Raw genomic sequence first — 18,374 nt, forward strand, 5'->3', positions numbered from 1 at the left:
CTGGCTGGTTTTGCAGCAGTTAAAGGATGTTCTGTAGATACGAATGTGTTTTGTTTTCTCTGAAGCTGGAGGAAAGCATCAAGCTGCTCTTTGTGTTCTACGGAGCTGGGCTTTCCTTTGTACTCACCTGTCATCTGAATGCTGCTGTAATCTGCAGTCTGTAATGTGCAGGGCCAGAATTTGACCCTTCACCTTCAAAAAGTAATATTGTTTGGAAGGTAAATCCTTGATAAATACCAGTGGTATATTTTGTTCCCTTTCAATTGCACTTTGACTATTGTACCTTTCTTTTTTTTTCCCCTCTGGACACCAGGCTATTTTTCCAGTACTAGTTACAAAATGCGGAAACTTTAAAAAAAACCTTCAGTGTGAAACATGCTAAAAATATCATCTAAAGCACATCATATTATGGACAAACAATGTGCTGCTCAACACGGATGTGCTGACAGGAATGAAAAATGGGTTTAATGACCAATTTTGGTCACGGTGATTAGGTTGAAGCAGTTCCAATGTAAAAGCAGATCATTTTCAAGCATGCATCTCTTCTGTATAGCTATTGCTCTTCCAAATTTCTGCTGAAATATCCCAAACAAACTTATTTTCCAGATGAAGAGCAAACAACTCTGTTATTATGCAGCTATGATTTGCTGGGAAATGTTTACATGCTTTGATATAGCGAGCTAGCTATAGTTTCAAGGGCTGCGTGGTTCTTTCACAGATACAGATTGTGCTCCTCACCCAGTTACTGAATGCTGAGAAGTAAATTAGTGCCATCAATAACAACAGGCAGTTGCAGGTTGAGCTACACCTATGGCTGTTCAGCGTAGTACACCTCTTTATATGCAAAACCCTCAAACTACCTTATTTTCACCAAGCGTATGTTTCTTCCATCCCTTGCCTAATGTGTCCTAGAAATGTATTTCTGATGTGTGGAAGAATCCGTACGTGTAACTGCTGCTAGTCACCCACTGGTCTCAGTGACCTTGGTGTCTCCAGGAAGGAGACTGGGAGAAAGGGCTGTCCCTACACCTGCATCCTTGGGCAGATGCTAGCCATTAGACTGATCTCGTGGGACTCTGTGCAGCCAGGAGCAGCGTGATACGCTCTGCTGCTTCTCAGCTAGCAGCAAATTCAAAAGGGGGGAGTGGTGGTTTTGCCATCTTGGTGAAGCTGATGCCAAGTTCAGCTTCTCGGAGCTTGAGAAGTTTAAAACAAACCTCTTGGCTTGAGAACCAAGAGCTATGTTTTGCTTAACCCACTAACCATTGTTCCATGCAGCATTGTGCTGGAATTCTGGGCATTAGTCAGCTCTCCTGCTTTTACCTGCTTTTGCTCACACTGCCATGTATCATGGCAGCCATACTGCTCTCAAAACAGAAATGAACTAGGTTTTACAGCCTGCTTCCTGCACTCCTTAATTAACTGTAAAATCCATTATTGAGAGACACAAAGCAAATCTCGTCCCTACATCACTGCTTGTGCCCCAGGGAGCAAGTGACCGAGGATGGATATCGATCCTGTTCTCTGTGCGGCAGAACTGCCACCAGACCGACAGAAAGGGCCATCTCCATGCTTTTGTAGCGGTGCTTGAGAGAAAAGAAACTGAATCAGAGCATTAATGGTCTCTCTCCTTGCCCTTAGGCTTGTGACTCCCCTTTTCTTACTGGAGTTTTGGAAAGTCTCTCATTTCTGGAGATATATCCCAGCTCTCCTTGCAGTAGGTCTGGCGCCTTTACAGACAGACTTGGGCATTTCTTGGAGCTGTGTGTTTGGTACAAGAAAGTGCTGGGCAATTGTCAAAAGAGCTTTCCTCTTGTGCGTTTCCAAGGGCTCCCCTGTCTCCTTTCCCACCATCAGCCCCAGCCAAGTAGTGGAAGCAGTATTTCTTCCTAAGTCCATGTAAAAGAACAGCTGGCTCTTTGAAGGAACATAAGCTGGGTTTCTCAGGCCTGGCAATCCCTTGCAAGGCTGTTCTGACAAGGAACGCTTTCCTGACAAGGGCCTCATTTAGGTAAAATGTCAGTGTAAAAAAGTTTTTCTTTTTTCTTTTTTTTTAAATTCCTCCCCGAAAGTTGAAGCTCTTCTGCCTTTAAACAACAAAAAATACTTCTCTCACTTTGAGTGTGCTGCGGTTGCATTGACAGTAGCTATCAGAACTACTGTATAATGGGAACGTATATCCCCAGTAATTTAATGTGATCAGTGAAAGCTTTAGTAAATCAAAATGTTTTATTCTCAGAGAATTGCTTAAAATACGGCAGAACTGTATGGTGAAATACGTTCTCTGCTATAGGGGTTTTTCTTCATTTTTGTATTGATTTTTAGGCGCTTTAGAGTTAAACGATGCCAGCAGTGTTGCTGAGATGAATCACTATTATCCAAAGGCCACCAGCCTCTCTGCCGACTGACAGAAGGATAATTCCGCATGGATCAAATAAATACAGATGTGTAGTAATTAGTTCTATTCCCAGTGAGCCCATTTCCAACACACTAAAGATGTGCACGATTATGGAGCCTCACCCCAACAGCTTTTATCAATTTAAACTGCTAAGCTACAGGATAGGTCATAACCCAGCCTGCTATTAATAATGTATTTATTGTGTGTAACATTATAAATTAGGTCCATGGAATTGAAAAGAACACCTTTTAACAAGAATAATGTTATCTTTATACAGAAGCATCACATGTGCCTAGCCACTCAGCTGAAGTACAGTCCCAAGACAATCCAAAGAATAAAAATCCTTATCCAGAGTAGAGATGCCTACATTGTCGGAGGGGTTCCCCACAAAGATGATCTAGCAGTGGCTGACATGTTAAATGTGCCTATACTGGGCTCGGTGCCAGAAGTGGCTCATCTCTATAGTACCAAGTCTGGAAGTAAACGAATTTTTGCCAGTGCTTGTGTGCCAACCCCTCCTGGAGAATCTGACATCTACAGCCACGAACAGGTAAGCAGGACGTGCTCTGGGTTGTGTCACTGTGCAGGTGCCTATTTTCACTTGATAGGAGGCAAGCTTTGTACAATTGCCATGACTGTATTGATTAGAGCCTAAGTAGGTTTGATTAAATCGCGTATGAGATTGGGCTCTTTTTGGCCGTATCTAACCAAGTAAATGCAATTCACGTCCTAGTCAGGAAGCAGTACAATTGTTCTGATATCTTCACATTCTTTCTTGAGAATACATAAGGCCTTTTGGTTCAGTTGTTTCAAACAGCTTGTGTTGATGCTCCATGGAATAAGTTTGGCCCTAATGAAATTAATAGGAGTTTTACCAGTGACTGAAAATAGAACGGAGGCTTCTGGAAAACTAAGTATTTGATGAAGGGAAAATTTCTTCCACTTAAGAAGTCAGCCCATTCAATTTGGGTTTTACTGAGCATATCTGCAGCTAACGTTGATAGGTTCAACTGTCCTGCCAGCATAACAAGAAAGAGAACAAAATGCAAACTGAAATTACGAAGCACGAGAGTTTTCTGTAGTGTGTTCAGTTGACACTGAACATTCATAATTAGTAATTATGTATTTAAGTATGATTGGTAATGATTCTATTTAAAACGTTTTTGTTGTGTTGATAGAACCCAGGGAAATAATCAGTAGATATTCTTACTGCTTCGAGAGGTTTTTCACATTCCTTTGCTTTTTATTAATCACCTTTAACACTGAAAACTGCCTAAGCTACTCGAATACATCACAGCTTTTATAGTAGATGAAATAAATATATGATCAATGATCTGTAAAACGACTGTTTGATTTATTGTTAAATAACTAACTTACATGAATCTAATACTTTTGATTCATAGCACAGTGTTATGGAAGTTCTGCAGCTGTTTGCTTGTATGAAATATTGATATTTTAGGTTAAATAATCAAAGCGAGGTGACACTATGCTAAAACACAATTCAATTTTCACTTAAAGATAGCACATAATTCTTTATGATTGCTACAGTCCTTACAGTATTATTGATCCTTTTCATTACTGTAGGGGAGTCATCAAGAAAAACACATTTACGGGATTCTCAAAAGCCACAAATAATGACACCTGAAACACACATGTAATTGTATTTGAGCTCACTGAAAACTAACATACAAAAAAAACCTCAAAACCCAAACACACAACAGAAGGCCCCAAAATTGCTATGAAAAATACCTTCTAGCCAATCAAAAAGATCTGGTAATACTCTTACCGGGTTCAAAGGCATCTGCCATTTCAAAGGAGCTACTTGCATCCTACACCAGCTGGGCAGAAGGCATTTTAAAGCCATTTAAATCTGTGTATATATACAAATAAATAATTAGCATTTTAATAAAGCCTGCCTTGTAGCTGCTTCATATATTTATAGCCATATAATGAACTCTCCAGCAGGAAAATTTCACAGATGTTCGGCTGGTGTTGGAATCTGGCACAACTGTTTCTCTGATTCTGCAAACAGTGCAGCCCGCTCCATGCTATTCCCTGCCAGAGACATTTCTTGAGGTTCTGATGTGACAAAACAGCCTCGACAGGCAGATCTCTCTGCAGAATACTCTCTCCATGAACTACAGGAGGTGCTCTGTTGCTGGCAGGTACTCTGCCCAAGTGGGCTCAATACAGCACGAAGACCATAAATTCTTAATCAAAGAAGAATTCAGCTTTTGCTAAGTATCTGAAATAACAGCAATCCGAGTAGCTCTAAGAAACAGAAACCATAGCTAGGAAATACATCTCCAAATGTTTGGGAACGGGGAGTCTAAAGCAAGACCAGTGTGATATTGTCACAGTACAAAAGCTCTTCGTGTCGTTGTGTGCTCCACAGCTGGTCAGTGCTCTCAGCCAGCTGATTGTGGACAACATGGAAGTGCAGCGCTGGCTGTTTAAAATGAATGACGAATCTGGAGGGAACGGCACTGCCTTCTGTGATATTATCTTGCATTTGGAGTGCTACCACTGGGTTCTAAAGGAACGTCAGAAGCACAGCCCTGAGACATGGAGTAAGAAGTGGGCACACGTAAGTAAGAAAGGAATCTTGATTGGTGTCCCGGCTTCTTAATAGCCTGCTGGGGTTGTTCCTCACCATAACTCTTTAGTCTAAGACATGATGCTTGCAAGAGCTGATGTTGCAGAGTTCGGAGTAGATTGTACAAACTAGTAGGCACCAGTAATTTAAATTAAAGCAAAGATACAGCCCCAAATATAAGCAAATGTCTGAAATCCAACTGTGGAAATGAGTTCAGTACAAAGCATTTAGTTTCTATAGGTGGTGAAGCCTTACAGCTACATAGGTAGATTGGAATTATTGGAACAAAAGCATTGAATGAATATGGTGAACAGCACTAGTCACTTTGAAACTACAAAGTGGTAACTTTTATTCTGTTTTGCTACGAATTATTACTTCTGTACATCTTTCCTCACTGATAACTTTTAAACCCGTTAGCAATTTTCATCTGTATAAAACAGAACACTCAAGGTATCAGAGCACATTAGGCTCCTGCATGTTTCATTACAGCAGGCGTTCAGGTAAGGAGAGGGAGTGTATAAATACTTCACAGGGAAGCAGTATGGCATGAGCTCATGAACTACGAGATGGGTAAGAACCCACATGCTGGAGAGAGGTTGTAAGATGGTGCATCTCAACCACAGAAAAACTGATCTGAAATTAGAGTTCATTAGTTCTGGTATTCGGAGAACTATTTGTACTTTAAATATTCATTGGTATTTAAACGTGTTAATTTCAGTAAGCATTTAATATTTCTGTATGCAGTGCCAGATTCATTCCTCACGTAATGGTTTTAAAGCCAGAAGGAATGTGTACAGAAAGAATTGTTTAATTTACATAAACTACTCATTACAGCTCTCTTGATCTTTTTTTTTTTAATTCAATCAAAACTGTTTTGAAATTTTTGATTGAATTATATTGTATATTAAAATTTCAAATTGGGCTGCTTACAGTTCTGTTGCATTTGACAGCGACCGAATAATTCCACATAACAAAACAGAGCTTATCATGTAAAACTGAAGCGCTCATTTCTCCTAAGTGCTGAGGATCCCTCACTCTGCACAAGGCAGGCAATACAAAGCAGAGCCCTGGAGAGCTGCCCTGGTGGAAGAACAGTATGGCACTGAGCAATCTGGAACATGAAGCTACCAGATCATGGCCTCATCCTGCTCCCACCGTCACAACTGGAGGGAGAAGACACGATGAAATGCAGTTTCACAAAGCCTGGTTCTTTGCAGATATAAATTCCCTTTGCAAGCGTTATTACCTAGAGTTATATTAGCGTTCCTAATTCTTCCGTGGCTAAGTGACTCTGAATAAAGGGACGTAGTGATAGCCAGCCTTCTCTGCTTTCTCTTTCATACTCTGTTTATGTTAGGATTTGATGCGGCCGGGAGCCAATCCTTCAGAAGCCCTTAAACATAATAATTTGTCATATGTTGGAAACTATATATGGAATGATGCATTTGATTTAATTTTCTAGTGTCAGCTTCCATACGTCCAGACCAGTTTTCAAGTGAGTTTTGGCAGAGTGAAACTTGCTGCAATTTTCAGTGTCTTGTACGTTCAAGTGTTTCTGCCTTCTGAGATTAGCCCTCTTTTCTAACATGGGAAACCTTTCTCATATATAATGAATTGCAGTCTCCATTGAGTATTGCCATTGAGAGCAGAGGATTAAAATCATCCTTTGTTAAGGAATACCATTGTAATGATACACGTTTAAACATCAAAGCGTTAGTTTATGAGCACAGGCATCCTTTAACGTCCTATTACAGTATGTATTCTTGCTTCTTTGGATAATGAAGACATTGTGTCATCGGCATAGGCTGCCACATACAAAACATATGCTGGCAGGTTATTAAAAAATTCAGCTTTTTGATGAAAGACTATCCTGCAGGCTAAGAGTACAGTGAAAAGACTCTCCGTTCTGGTAGAATTATTAGAAATGAGGATATGACTGTAAGCACTAAATTATGTTAATACTTACAAATAGCATCATTTGCATAGCAGTTTAAGACACGATACCCAAATTTTCCTCATTGGTATGTCGTAGGCAAGGTATTAAAAAATAATGTAGTTTTTGAGTTTGAATTGTGTAAAAATCGATTCCATCTGAAAATGAGACTGATTTTAGGTTCCTCATTTCAAATACAGCACTGGGCAAGCAAAAATGCAGGGCAAGATTATTGATGTATTTTACCTTGTTAACGTATTGCAACAGCTGAGTTATCCGAGCGATTAATTATTTTGCAGCTGCATAAGGAATAGAACTCACAAACTATGCTGAACATCTCTGTAAGGCCTTCATCTTTCTGAAGGCTGGCATAAGTCTGCCAGCTGATCAAAAATGTCATCCTGAGGCCCAGATTTGAACTGTATTCAATATCAAGAGAACTGCTGTCACCATGTATGCTCATTTGGCAGTTGGGGGCCATTTCAAAAGGTATTTGTCAGTGTGAAAATCAGAATCTGACCCCAGTTACAACCAAAAAAGGTCAGAAAGTACTGAGAAACCTCATCTGTTTGAGTGTATCTTGCAATGTGAACAATTATTGGAGAAGGCAAATAAATTCAGTTTTGTAACCATTTAATAAATGCATACATGATATCTGTGCTGTAGATGCTCTTATGCCATTATGTCATGATTTTCCAACCTATTTTCTGTACCAATTCAAGCTTCAGTTAGTCCATTCATAGCAGAAATAGTGGTTCTGCTACTAGTAGCATAATGAAAATGCAGTAGAGAAGGTATTTAGGACAATTGGATGAGGGCATTTGAAATATCTACAGGAAGATAACCCTAATGCTCACTAGAAGATAGTATTCCGAAGCATGCTACAAAGCCAGGAACATTTTCTTTAAAGTTAACATTTTTTCAGGATTTGGGGAAAATCTCACCTATGTTTATATGGATCCTTGCTGAGAGACTGTATAAATTATTGAAAGAGAAAACTACTGGTTATTAAAATTGCTGACTGTACCTGGCTTAGAGGGGTTCTGAACTGTGAGTTGTTGGATGGTGGGGGTAGGAGAGTATATGGGTAATGAATATGCTGTTTTGCTTTTATGCTGTTACCTGGGCACCCACCTGTGGCCGCTGGCAGAGGTAAGGTTCGAGGCTAAGCTGACCTCACACAGCCTAACTCATAATTTACAACGTGTGTTATTAGAGGTGTTTGTCTTGTTTTGGAATAGACAGCAGGCTGTCGAAGTCTGCAGTGCCTCCTAACTCAACCTCAGTCACTTGCAGTCCGCTTGCCTTTTGGATGCAGGATGACATTGCCTTCCTGTTAACACCACCTCTTCTGTTCTTCCAACAAGATTAGATCAATAGTCAAATTAATTTCAGAATTAACTTTTATTACTCTGAATCTCCTATTTAACCACCATCAGCAACGTGCTGTGAGTTTACCTAGCAGCAACCCTAAGGTAAGTAAAATCAGACTGAAAAAAAAGGAGAGATGTGTGGGGATAAGTGGAGAAGAGCTGAAGTACAAAAATAGAACACAAAACCAGGCAACAAATATCTCTTGAATGAGCCATTGTAATTGGCCGTAGCTACGCAGCCATTTCAAAAGTCTCCATTAAGTATCTGTTGTAGAAGAGGAAAAGCTATTTAATGTGCTTGGGCAGCCTCCTGTTTTAAATGTTCGAGTGTTTGAATCTCGTTGTCTCCATTTGTGTCACCCTATTTTGTCACAGTTTCTTTTCCCTATAGACTGTATCTTGGTTAATTCACTAAAATGCATAATAGAAAATCAAAATCTTTTCAAAAGGCAGTAAATTTAGAAAATCCAACTTTTGATCTGAGTTGCATGAAGCGCTATTCAGATGCTGGTGGATTGCTTCTGAAAAATTACAGTTTCAAAGGCCAAGCTAACATGCTATGAAATTATGGGCTTTTCTTCAAATTTAAGTGGTTTTGGTCAACATTCAAATGCCCTGTAACAAGTAATTAGATAAACTTTGCAGTTGCCTGGAAATCAGGATGAAGAAGCTTTTAGCTGGTTGAATGAGCTGCATTCATTGTAAGAAACCTGAAGCTTATGTACCGTATTTTCTTTCTTTACTGAAGGAAGAATTCAGAGTAAAGAGTGTGCTTATAGGCAGCTCAAAATAAAACCACCCATAGTACTGTCAAAGAGACACAGAAACATGGCACCATCAGCACACTGATTTCTGACTGGTTTTGAACCATGTGGAGAAGAGGGGCTCTGAAGCAAGGCTCTGCCATGCTGCCCTTGTTTGCACACAGTTGTAGGTGTGCAGATCTTTCCAGCCTGAAGAGGGCCAGGATCTGTGGCAGAAACACAGAAGATGCATTTGCAGATTTCTGACGAGCGTTTAAAATTTCTTCTGTCTAATATGATATTTAGTAGAAAAAGAGAAAGATTCCCTAAGACTTCAAGGAGAACTTCATTGTTGGTGAAACTTAACAGTTGCAGGTTGTTTCCTGCTATGGATAGTGCTCTGTCAGCAATGTATCCTGAATCGTTTGCAGATAGTGAATATTTAAGCTATCTGCAGTGCTCTTCTTACTCAGTGTATTAGTATCTCTGTGTAGCTGCCGAAGCGATGTTTTGGGTGATTCCTAAATCCTAAGCAAACCAAGACCTGACAATTGTAGTCCTTGCTTAAATGGAACCCACGACATCCATTCCTGCGAGTGGGAATAATCAGATATGCAAGCTGTTGGTGTGTATGTCCTATTGATTTAATATGCTTCTAATCAGTACATAAAGCTATAGGCCTGCAGTGTTAATTTTTCATATGCTTACAAAGTACCCTTTGATTTTCTGTCACGCGTTAATTACAGCGTTTTGCCATTAAATAGGAAGCTTTGTGTAAACTAATTACTAGGTAATCATTGTCTACCGCAAGCGTGCTGTTTGTACCTTTTATTTTATTCTAAAAATGCACAGATCTCGCAGTCTGGAACCACTATACCTTCCAGCCATTAGCTCTCACTAATTCATAGCATTATTGTGTTAAGATTGTAGGAGTTGTAATTGTTGTGGTATCAGTGCTGTTAATTACCGGAGTAAACAGTTGAAATGGTGCCAAGGTCTATTGTACAAGGCAGAGGAAAGGAGGTTTAAATGTTACTTCCACCATCTGGGGACTAGAGTAGAGGCAAATGCTGGAAAACAGCAGTGAGGCAATATCAGAACTTCAGCTCCAGGGTTTGAGGCCATATGGATCCCGAATATTTTGAATCAATTGAATTTAACTGCCAGTTTTTAGCAATAACAGTGTAGAAGGGAGAGGATAAAGCAAGAGCACTAAAGAAGTCTGAAATCCGTTAATGTTCTCTCACGCAATAAAATGCCTGCTTGGATTATTTTAAAAATGTTTATTTTGCTAAAATCCAAAAAGGAGCACATAGGCAGCTCTAAGAAAGTTTAAGTGTGTGTTGTTTGCAAAATGCAGTGCAGGTTTTGTCTGACAATTCCTGCGTTACAGCTCAGCAATTTAGATAACATTCCTGGCGAGTGACTGTGGATTATCCGTACGGTGCCGTTTTTTCTTTCTGAAATGGCATTGTTTGGAATTCATTGGAATCCTTTCTTTGGAGAAAAGAGCCAGAAATGAGGGCAAAAAAAAAACAAAGTGAGCAAAATTTTTGGAGTTTGAAACATGCAAAAAGAAACTAATTAGGAAAATTTTATTAATTTGAGGGTATCTGAATTGATGGTGTATTTTCAGAGATTGATTAAAATTTGGAAAAGATGCACCCAAGGATTGGTTATCTCGTTACGTGGGATGAGGGGAATCAACCCAGGCTCCCGATTTTACAAATACTGTGTCTGACATAAACATGAGACATTGACGTAACCATTATTTTTAATGGCTTTTAGGAAGGTAGGAAAATTGTGTCACGTTTTCCTCACTCTGAAGGTACAGGTGGGGAGCCTTGAAAAATGGAGGCCACTTTCTTGCCAAAGATACCTTTACGCATAAAATACAGTGCACATAGGGTATTTTTTGGAGTAGGAAGAAAGATTATTTAATGAAATTGTCTTCATCTCCAATTAACGTGCTGTGTGTAAAGCCACAGAATTGTTTGACGGAGCTTTCAGGATCCTTCTTGCTGCGGTGGTTTTGTCTTTGATTTCCCTGCATACATTGTTCTCTGAGATGACATCTACAAAAGGGGATCTCGACAGCATATTGCTGCTGCCAGTTCGGGAGCGTTCAGAGGAAATAGAAAGGATCTCTCCTTCTAAACAATCCTGGTTTATTTATCTTTTATTGGTCTGTTAGCAGATGTTGAAGTAGTTCGGGGCACAATGTAAACATGTGCTTTTCAATAGAGGTATGGTAAGTAGCAGAGTATACAATGAACCCGAAGCAATTGGGAGGGGTGTTTTGGACTCGGCCAGCGTTTGTTGCTTTGTGTGCGCGCGTGTGTAACTGAATTTAGAATTAAAAGAAGTGCTTGATCTTTATATATTGAAATCCTCAGCGTGCAGAGTGACAGCATGAGCCAGAAGAGAAAACCATGGCCCCATGTGGTGTGAAAAAAGGAACAGCAGTTTAAGTGCTGGAAAGTTGAAAGAGAACTAACCTTCTTGTTCTCGTCGTCAAGGAAAGTGGCTGTTTTGTGCTTTTAGATTGAAGCGTAGCATATGTGCCTCGGTTTGACAAAAAGCCTCTTGAGTCAAAGCAACCCTAGTCCTGTGTGCTGATCCAAAGCGAAGGCCGTGGTAATGAGGGACGGGCTCTCAGGAAGCAGTGAGTAGATAATACTGCATAAGTGGAGAATTCTGTGCGCTGTTTTCGCCATTCTACTTAATGCAAGTCGCAGCCACGGCGAATCGCTTGCCATACAGCTGAAATGGGCCATTAGCTATCAGGGAAAATTGTCTTTGCTACTTTCAGCAGATGGAGCAAATATTTTACAAAGCAATTTTACATACGAAAAACATTTGTGTTACTTGGTAATGATGGCTGTTTTACATGATGTTACCTTCTATCAGAACGTACTTTTCCAGCTCATGGAAGGCAAAAATGGCACTTTTTAATTTTAAAATTTGCAGTTTAGAATTAAACGCTCGGGCATTAAATCAGGTTGCAAACTTTTAAGTAGGCGGGGTAGTCGGTATGTCACATCTGAAAACGTTTCAGTTGTGATAAGCATTTCAAATAGTTTTGTTCAGCAGGGCAGATTGTGGTTCTGGTCAGCAGGTACCTGTACGAATTAGAGGAAATGTCATTTTGGTTCAGTTTGCAAAACAGAAAATAATTACATGTATTTGGACTGCAGTTCAAAAGCAGCTACCAGACCTTTTAATTTTGCCATGTTTGCTGGTGTTGCTGAGATCATAAGGATAAGCTGGGCTGCAGCAGTTCACATCAAGGCAGCTGGAATAAGTTATCATAGCCCCACTGATCACAATATAAAGGATATGCTGTATAAATGGTGTGAATTGTCATAGCGCCGTTGGAGTGGCATAAATTGCCATAGCTTCATTGACTTCAACAAAGAACGGGTACTTTGTATTGCTGAGGATGTTATTTTGTTCTTCTTTGGCCCAGTCAGCTTTACTTATTTGGAGTCACTTTCTTCACTCTATTTGCTTGCAAGGTCTAAATAATTTCCTTTCCATCTGATTTTTAGCTAAAAAGCCCCAGGTTTTTCTCATGCATTCTGCTCGGCAGCCTCTTTATGTCCCTAGGTCTTTCTTCCTAGGTCTAACTTTATTTCTTCTTTCTGTTTATTTACTTATCTTCTCAACAGGCTTTTCTTTGTTGACTGATCTTTCTCAAGAAGATTTCCAATCAGTGCCTTCAACATATGCCACATTTGGTCCTATTTTTTTCTTGCAACTGCTACTCTAAAAAAGCCTTTTAAAATTCAGCATGCAGAAGGGTGAGAAATTATTTTGTGTTTAGAGGGAAAAAGGTGTCAATTTTTCATGCTTACTCATCATTATAAAAAGGTGCAAAACATATGGACAGATTTAAAGGTTTCCAAACAACGCAAACAGTATTGGGCTGCTTGTATTTTGCTGGTGCTAAGAAACATCAGCTGAAAGATTCAAACAAACGCTCCCTGTTTACATTCAGCCTATGATTCTGAATTGTTTGGGGCCACATCAAGAAATAAAACATCAGTAAGCTCTGCTGGAGATATCGTCCCATTTAAATGAAATTAGCCTACAGAGCGCTGATCCTTTTAAAAGGTTTGCCTTCGTGAGGGAATGTTGGATCTGGGCTGGCGTTTGCCTACTAAAACTCCCTATAATCAGGATTATTGCCTTTTTAGAGCTTACCATTGCAAAAAAAAAAACCTTCAGCTGGAACTCCAGGTGCTGATCCTTATGAAGCGGCTGCCTGCCTCCCTTCTGTGAATACCTTGATTATCCAGGCATGCCTTGTTAAAAGCACTGCTACAATGGGTTTGATCTTGCCAGAACATTTCTCAGATTTCCTTGGTTTAGTTATTTCTGTTTAAAAAAAAAAACAAAACAAAAAAAAAACAGTAAGGTGGCTGGTTTGGATGCGTGCACATTTTGCAGTCAGCTTGTCCAAATGGAGCTTGCAGCTGCAGGGTGCTGCTGAGCTGGGGCCATGGGCACCCACATGGCCCTGCCAGGCTCTGAGCTCATCCTCAGCTGGTGACCCCTTCGGTGCTAATTGACCTCACTGACGCAAGAAGCACTGAGGCTGGTGAGGAAGGACTACAGGAGTTTTTTCTGAGGTCCATCATGTGGACAGACAGTAGTGGCATATGATGTTCCTGTATGTACAGGTGAAGTAAATGGTCTCTGTCTTGCCAGCAGCCTCCATTTATGAACCAGTAAAGTTCATTGCACAATACCCAAAGGCATTAGGGCTTAGGGATGAGGCTCAGTGTGACAGAGGTATTGCTGAATGCACTGACAGGTGCAAACTGATGTGTAGGTCAGCAGCTCCATGTCATTCATCATGGCTCAGATCCTCTCTTCAAAGCTGTTTTTATTTTCATTGTGCAACAAACCACCTGATCTTGCGACTTCTTGCCTTAGCAATATTTCAACATGAATACAAAACAAGACAAGGCCAACTGATACTTGTTCACTTTTCTGTTGCTTCAGTCAGTTGAGGTATCAGACCCCTTAATTTCTTGTTACGGATTTGTTTTTGTAAGGAAACTATAGGTGTGAGACCTGAATCGGGGTAAATTTTGAACTTGGTTCTTGCTCGTTATGTGGTCCTTTGTCTTTGTTATAAACCTGTATATGCTTAGTATATTGGTATACTGACTTAAGCTATTTATTAACATTTCTCTCCAAGGTATTTAAAGTCAATCACTTTCTTTGTCTGTAGTGTATGATAGGAGACCACAATGATCACCATCAGTTCCTCATTGAGGACATAGGAGCCCCACCCCCCTTTTATGGCTGGACAGCCCATGAGAAAGTCACCTTCCAAAGTCTCACAGGCAGGCTGTGCCCAGGACCAAGATGTATCTAAGTCTGCTATATGTGGAATCTGTACCTTCATTATTGGCACATCCTCCTCATTCTGTTAGATAAATTGCAGCAAGATTATTATCAATTTGTATTTTTGGTTGCATTACATCATGTGTTTCATGACAAAGCCGATCTCTTTAAATTCACTGATATGTAAAAAGAGAACGTTTCCTTTTTTGCAGTTCCTAAGTGTTAGCCATAAGGTTTTATCATGTTCCTCCAGAGCTCCTGATAGCATGATTGTGGCTTAGGACGGTGCCAAGATCAGAGGAAGAGTTGGTCATCTTCTGAAGCACAGGATGCCAGAGAGAGAGGATGTAAAATAGAAGCAAAGAGACCCAAGGGAAGCAGGAGAATGCTTATGAGGCAGCAAGGAAAGGAGCCCGAAGCAATAGAGTCAGGGTCCTTGCACTTTATATGCTTGTGTACTTCTGGGATGGTTTTGAGCAGTAAAAGCAATGCAGTTAGTTTCTGTATTTAATGGGGTTGGTTTGTTTGTGTGGTAACACAGTGAAGAACTTGATACAAGGAAAAAGCTAGTTTATCATCTAGAACATGATTGATCAAATTCTACCGTAGATAAAGGCACAAATACACTTCTGAATTTGTTACAAGCTGGAAAATGAAACATTTTAAAAACTTGTGTTTGATTATTCCCTCATTTATTTATTTGTTGTAACTAGAGGGTGTTTGCACTTATATAACAGCTTAAACATAAATAGAGCCAGTAACAGTATGTCTGGTGTATGTGACTATTTCAGTATGCTCAGTTTCGAAATATAAACAGTGTAGAAGTTATTGACTGCTGGTATTGATCACTAAGCAGTTACGAAGTGCTTAGCATTTTCAGTTGCCAGATCAAATTATTGATATAAATTATAATGAAATAGATGCTATGCTGAAGGCGGGGGGTGGAACTGTCTTTCAGAGAAGAACAATTTGCAATAGGAGGGAAGAGTAGTAAGCAGAAAAATTAAAAAAAGGATTCCTGACTGTGGGTAAACAGTAACCACATTTTTTTTTTTTTTTTTTTTTTTTTTTGCCTGTTGGAGGCCTGGTTTTTAATCACCCCACAAGCAGTTTTCATTTCTGTAGTAAAATTGCTTGTGGTTCTATTTAATTTGTTTCTGCAGGAGCCAGCTTTGGTGAAGATCTCCCAGGAGCTGCCGGGCCTTTTAGCACAGCACGTACAGCCAGTCAATGAGAAACGATTCCCTACATGGGAAAAATTCCTCCAAACATTTCTTAGTCAAGGTAAATAAGACTGCAAAGCCGCTGTTAAGTGTTATAAGGAGTAATTATACCATATTGTATGCCATATTCTTGTTAATCTTGGGCCCATTTAAATATTTATCTCCTTTTATTTCTCCATTACGCTTCAAACGTTCATTTGCGAATGAATTGTAGGCGACTATTCTATCAGTCGTACATCTCATTGAAGAAGTTAACCTGTTTTAATCCTGGCTTACCTTTCTCACACAATTCTGACTCAATAAGAATCAGCTTCTTAATCCTGGGTTAGTTCCAGTCTGAGAGCTGAAAGTCTCATTTGTGTGGTGCTGAGACCTCATCAGCGCTTCCTGTGTTAACTCTGTCATGGCACCTTTGCAGTATCCAACTGATGAGGAACTCAGAAGGGATCCCAGGTTTGTCCATTACAGGCAGTGCAAACAAAACTATCACTTGGACTCTGCAAATCAGCATGTAGGAGATATGTTAGTATCCTCTGTTAACGTGGTTTTGCCCCTGTATTTTTATGCCAAATTTTAGACTGAAGAAGTGCAGTGTTTGTGTTTAGGGTGATAACTTTCCATGATAATTCTGCTCTGATATGCCACTGTTCTGTATACTGTGAATACAGTTTTGTACATCCCTTTGTGGAAGAGACAAAAGTGAGGAAAAGCTTTGAACATATTTGGGGGGAAAACGGTGTCAATTAACATAAAAGCAGTTTTTGTTACATATGAGTTCATCCTAAGTTTGAGGCCCTGCATTCAGTAATGGCAAATCCAGAACACCAAGCCAAAACGCTTGTGATTTTCCTACAGACAGCCATGCTAGAAGTTGTCAGCTTTTCTATGTTCTATGTGGATAAATACTGAAAGGCAGACGATGCATCTCAGACCACTGTATGAATGGCAATCTCCAAGATTACTCCCTAGCAGGAGATACCGCTCACCAAAGGTCCCAATAATGTCATTTCACTGCTCTTCTGGCTGTGCTGTCAGACAGCCCAAAGGTCATTCATATTGCCCAAGAGCATATTCTTCCTGTCAAATATGTGATATAGTTCAATTTTGGAACTGCTTGCAAAGGATCTGCAGATCAAAAGCCACTGGTTGAACCGTTCATGGAGAATGTACAGGAGATCTTCCTCTTCTAAGAGATTCATGGGTCCTACTATGCTGCTCCTACTGCATTTATTTACTTGCTGTATCTCCATAGCAGTCTTCTCTGCAATGTCTGAGCACAATAGGAGCTGGATGGTTTCATTCTGTGCACTCTGAAGAGCATCACATGTGAATTTGATTACTAGCTTAACTGCTAATTCATTTCTTGCTAGGTGGTGTGATAGAAGCCTTCCCGCTCTCAGAAAATGTCACAAACCTTACAGTGGATATGCTGATAGAGCCAACGGGCGAGATAAAAGTCGTGTCGTCAGGAGACCAGCTCCATGCTGACGGACCTCTGCGATCATCTGGCACTACCATTCCACAAAGTTCTGTTGATCCAGCAGTTCTTAATTCACTCTGCTTAAAAATTGGAGAAGCCTGTAAATCGAAAGGAGTGCTTGGTTACTTCTCAGTGGATTTTGTGACCTTCATTCATCCACAAACAATGGAACAGCAGGTGAGTGGATTGGATGCAATGCGTCATAATGTCCCTCTGAGATGGGGAAATGCCTGCTTTCCTACTTGACTCCAAACTGTTATCCAGAAAAAACTTTGCCCTTCTGAACGCTTTATTTCTGAGCAGTGAGGCACGTGGAGGTAAGTAGAGCCGGTGGTTATTTTAACAGTAACATAAAAATTTAGACCTGCTCTGCCCGTTGGACCTGAGGAACCTTTTAAATGTTTTGCTCGACAAGAAACAACCCGACAAAGCCTGAAGGGCTTCTTGCAAAGCTGGATGAGAAGAAAATAATATTTATACTTTTTCCTTCCAGTGAGCGCTTTCTCCAAAAATAACGTCATCCTGCACTAAGCTGATGATTCATGGCTAAGAACACACAGAGTATTTTAGTTTCAAAATGTTCCAAATCTCTTGTATTTTGCTCTGCAAAAGAATAATTGTAGGGATTGTTTTTGAATTGATTTTGAATAAGACTGTGTCTCTGTAAGAATACAGATACAATTTGAGGATGAATCTAAAGAAGAAATTATATTGACGGTTCTTTCTGGCAAATAGGATGGTGGTGGCAGGGCTTCTACCCGTGCTGCACAGGCTCTGAAAGGTTTTATCTTCACCCTTGTGAAGCTGTGAAGCCTTTGTATGCATAGTATAGGAGTCCTCAGCACAGCAGTGTGAGATGTCATTCCAGCCTGAGGCCACACACCACTTTCTGTTGCAGCGCAAATGTGCGTGCAGTCAGTAATTTGTTTGCTTTAGAGTATTTCAGAATGTTTTTGTAGAAGATCAGCAAATCCAGGTACTGTGTGACACAACAGGAAATTCAGTTTTCTAGTAGTGTCTGACAGCATGGTTTCTCCCAAACTGAAAGCTTCACACCATGGACACATATTGCACTGATGTGGGAAGAGATGGGTTTTGAGGGGTCTGGACTATACAATATAGCATTTTAAATTATGATATTTCAAGGTTAGCACCTCAAATTTCCTAGAAAGGTAAATGCTACTAGGAAAGCAGTGTAGTTTTGGAGTGGTGAACTATGTGACTTACAACAGACATAACTAAGCAAAATGGAAGGGATTAAATTAATGCT

General features: G+C 40.1%; 1 protein-coding gene across 6 annotated transcripts in view; it reads left to right on the forward strand.

Annotated features, from left to right (window-relative positions):
- Positions 1 to 18,374, forward strand: part of IQCH (IQ motif containing H) — a 60,358-nt gene that overhangs the window by 24,381 nt on the left and 17,603 nt on the right. For all 6 annotated transcript variants that reach the window (XM_090149176.1, XM_031587871.2, XM_031587872.2 and 3 more), the window contains 4 exons: positions 2,676 to 2,948; positions 4,794 to 4,985; positions 15,565 to 15,685; positions 16,995 to 17,281. In XM_090149176.1, coding sequence (XP_090005302.1) covers positions 2,676 to 2,948; positions 4,794 to 4,985; positions 15,565 to 15,685; positions 16,995 to 17,281 — 873 coding nt within the window. The remainder of the gene's footprint in view (positions 1 to 2,675; positions 2,949 to 4,793; positions 4,986 to 15,564; positions 15,686 to 16,994; positions 17,282 to 18,374) is intronic.

Source organism: Phasianus colchicus, chromosome 12 (genome assembly GCF_987193195.1).
Source record: "Phasianus colchicus chromosome 12, bPhaCol1.hap1.1, whole genome shotgun sequence".
Lineage (NCBI taxonomy): Eukaryota > Metazoa > Chordata > Aves > Galliformes > Phasianidae > Phasianus > Phasianus colchicus.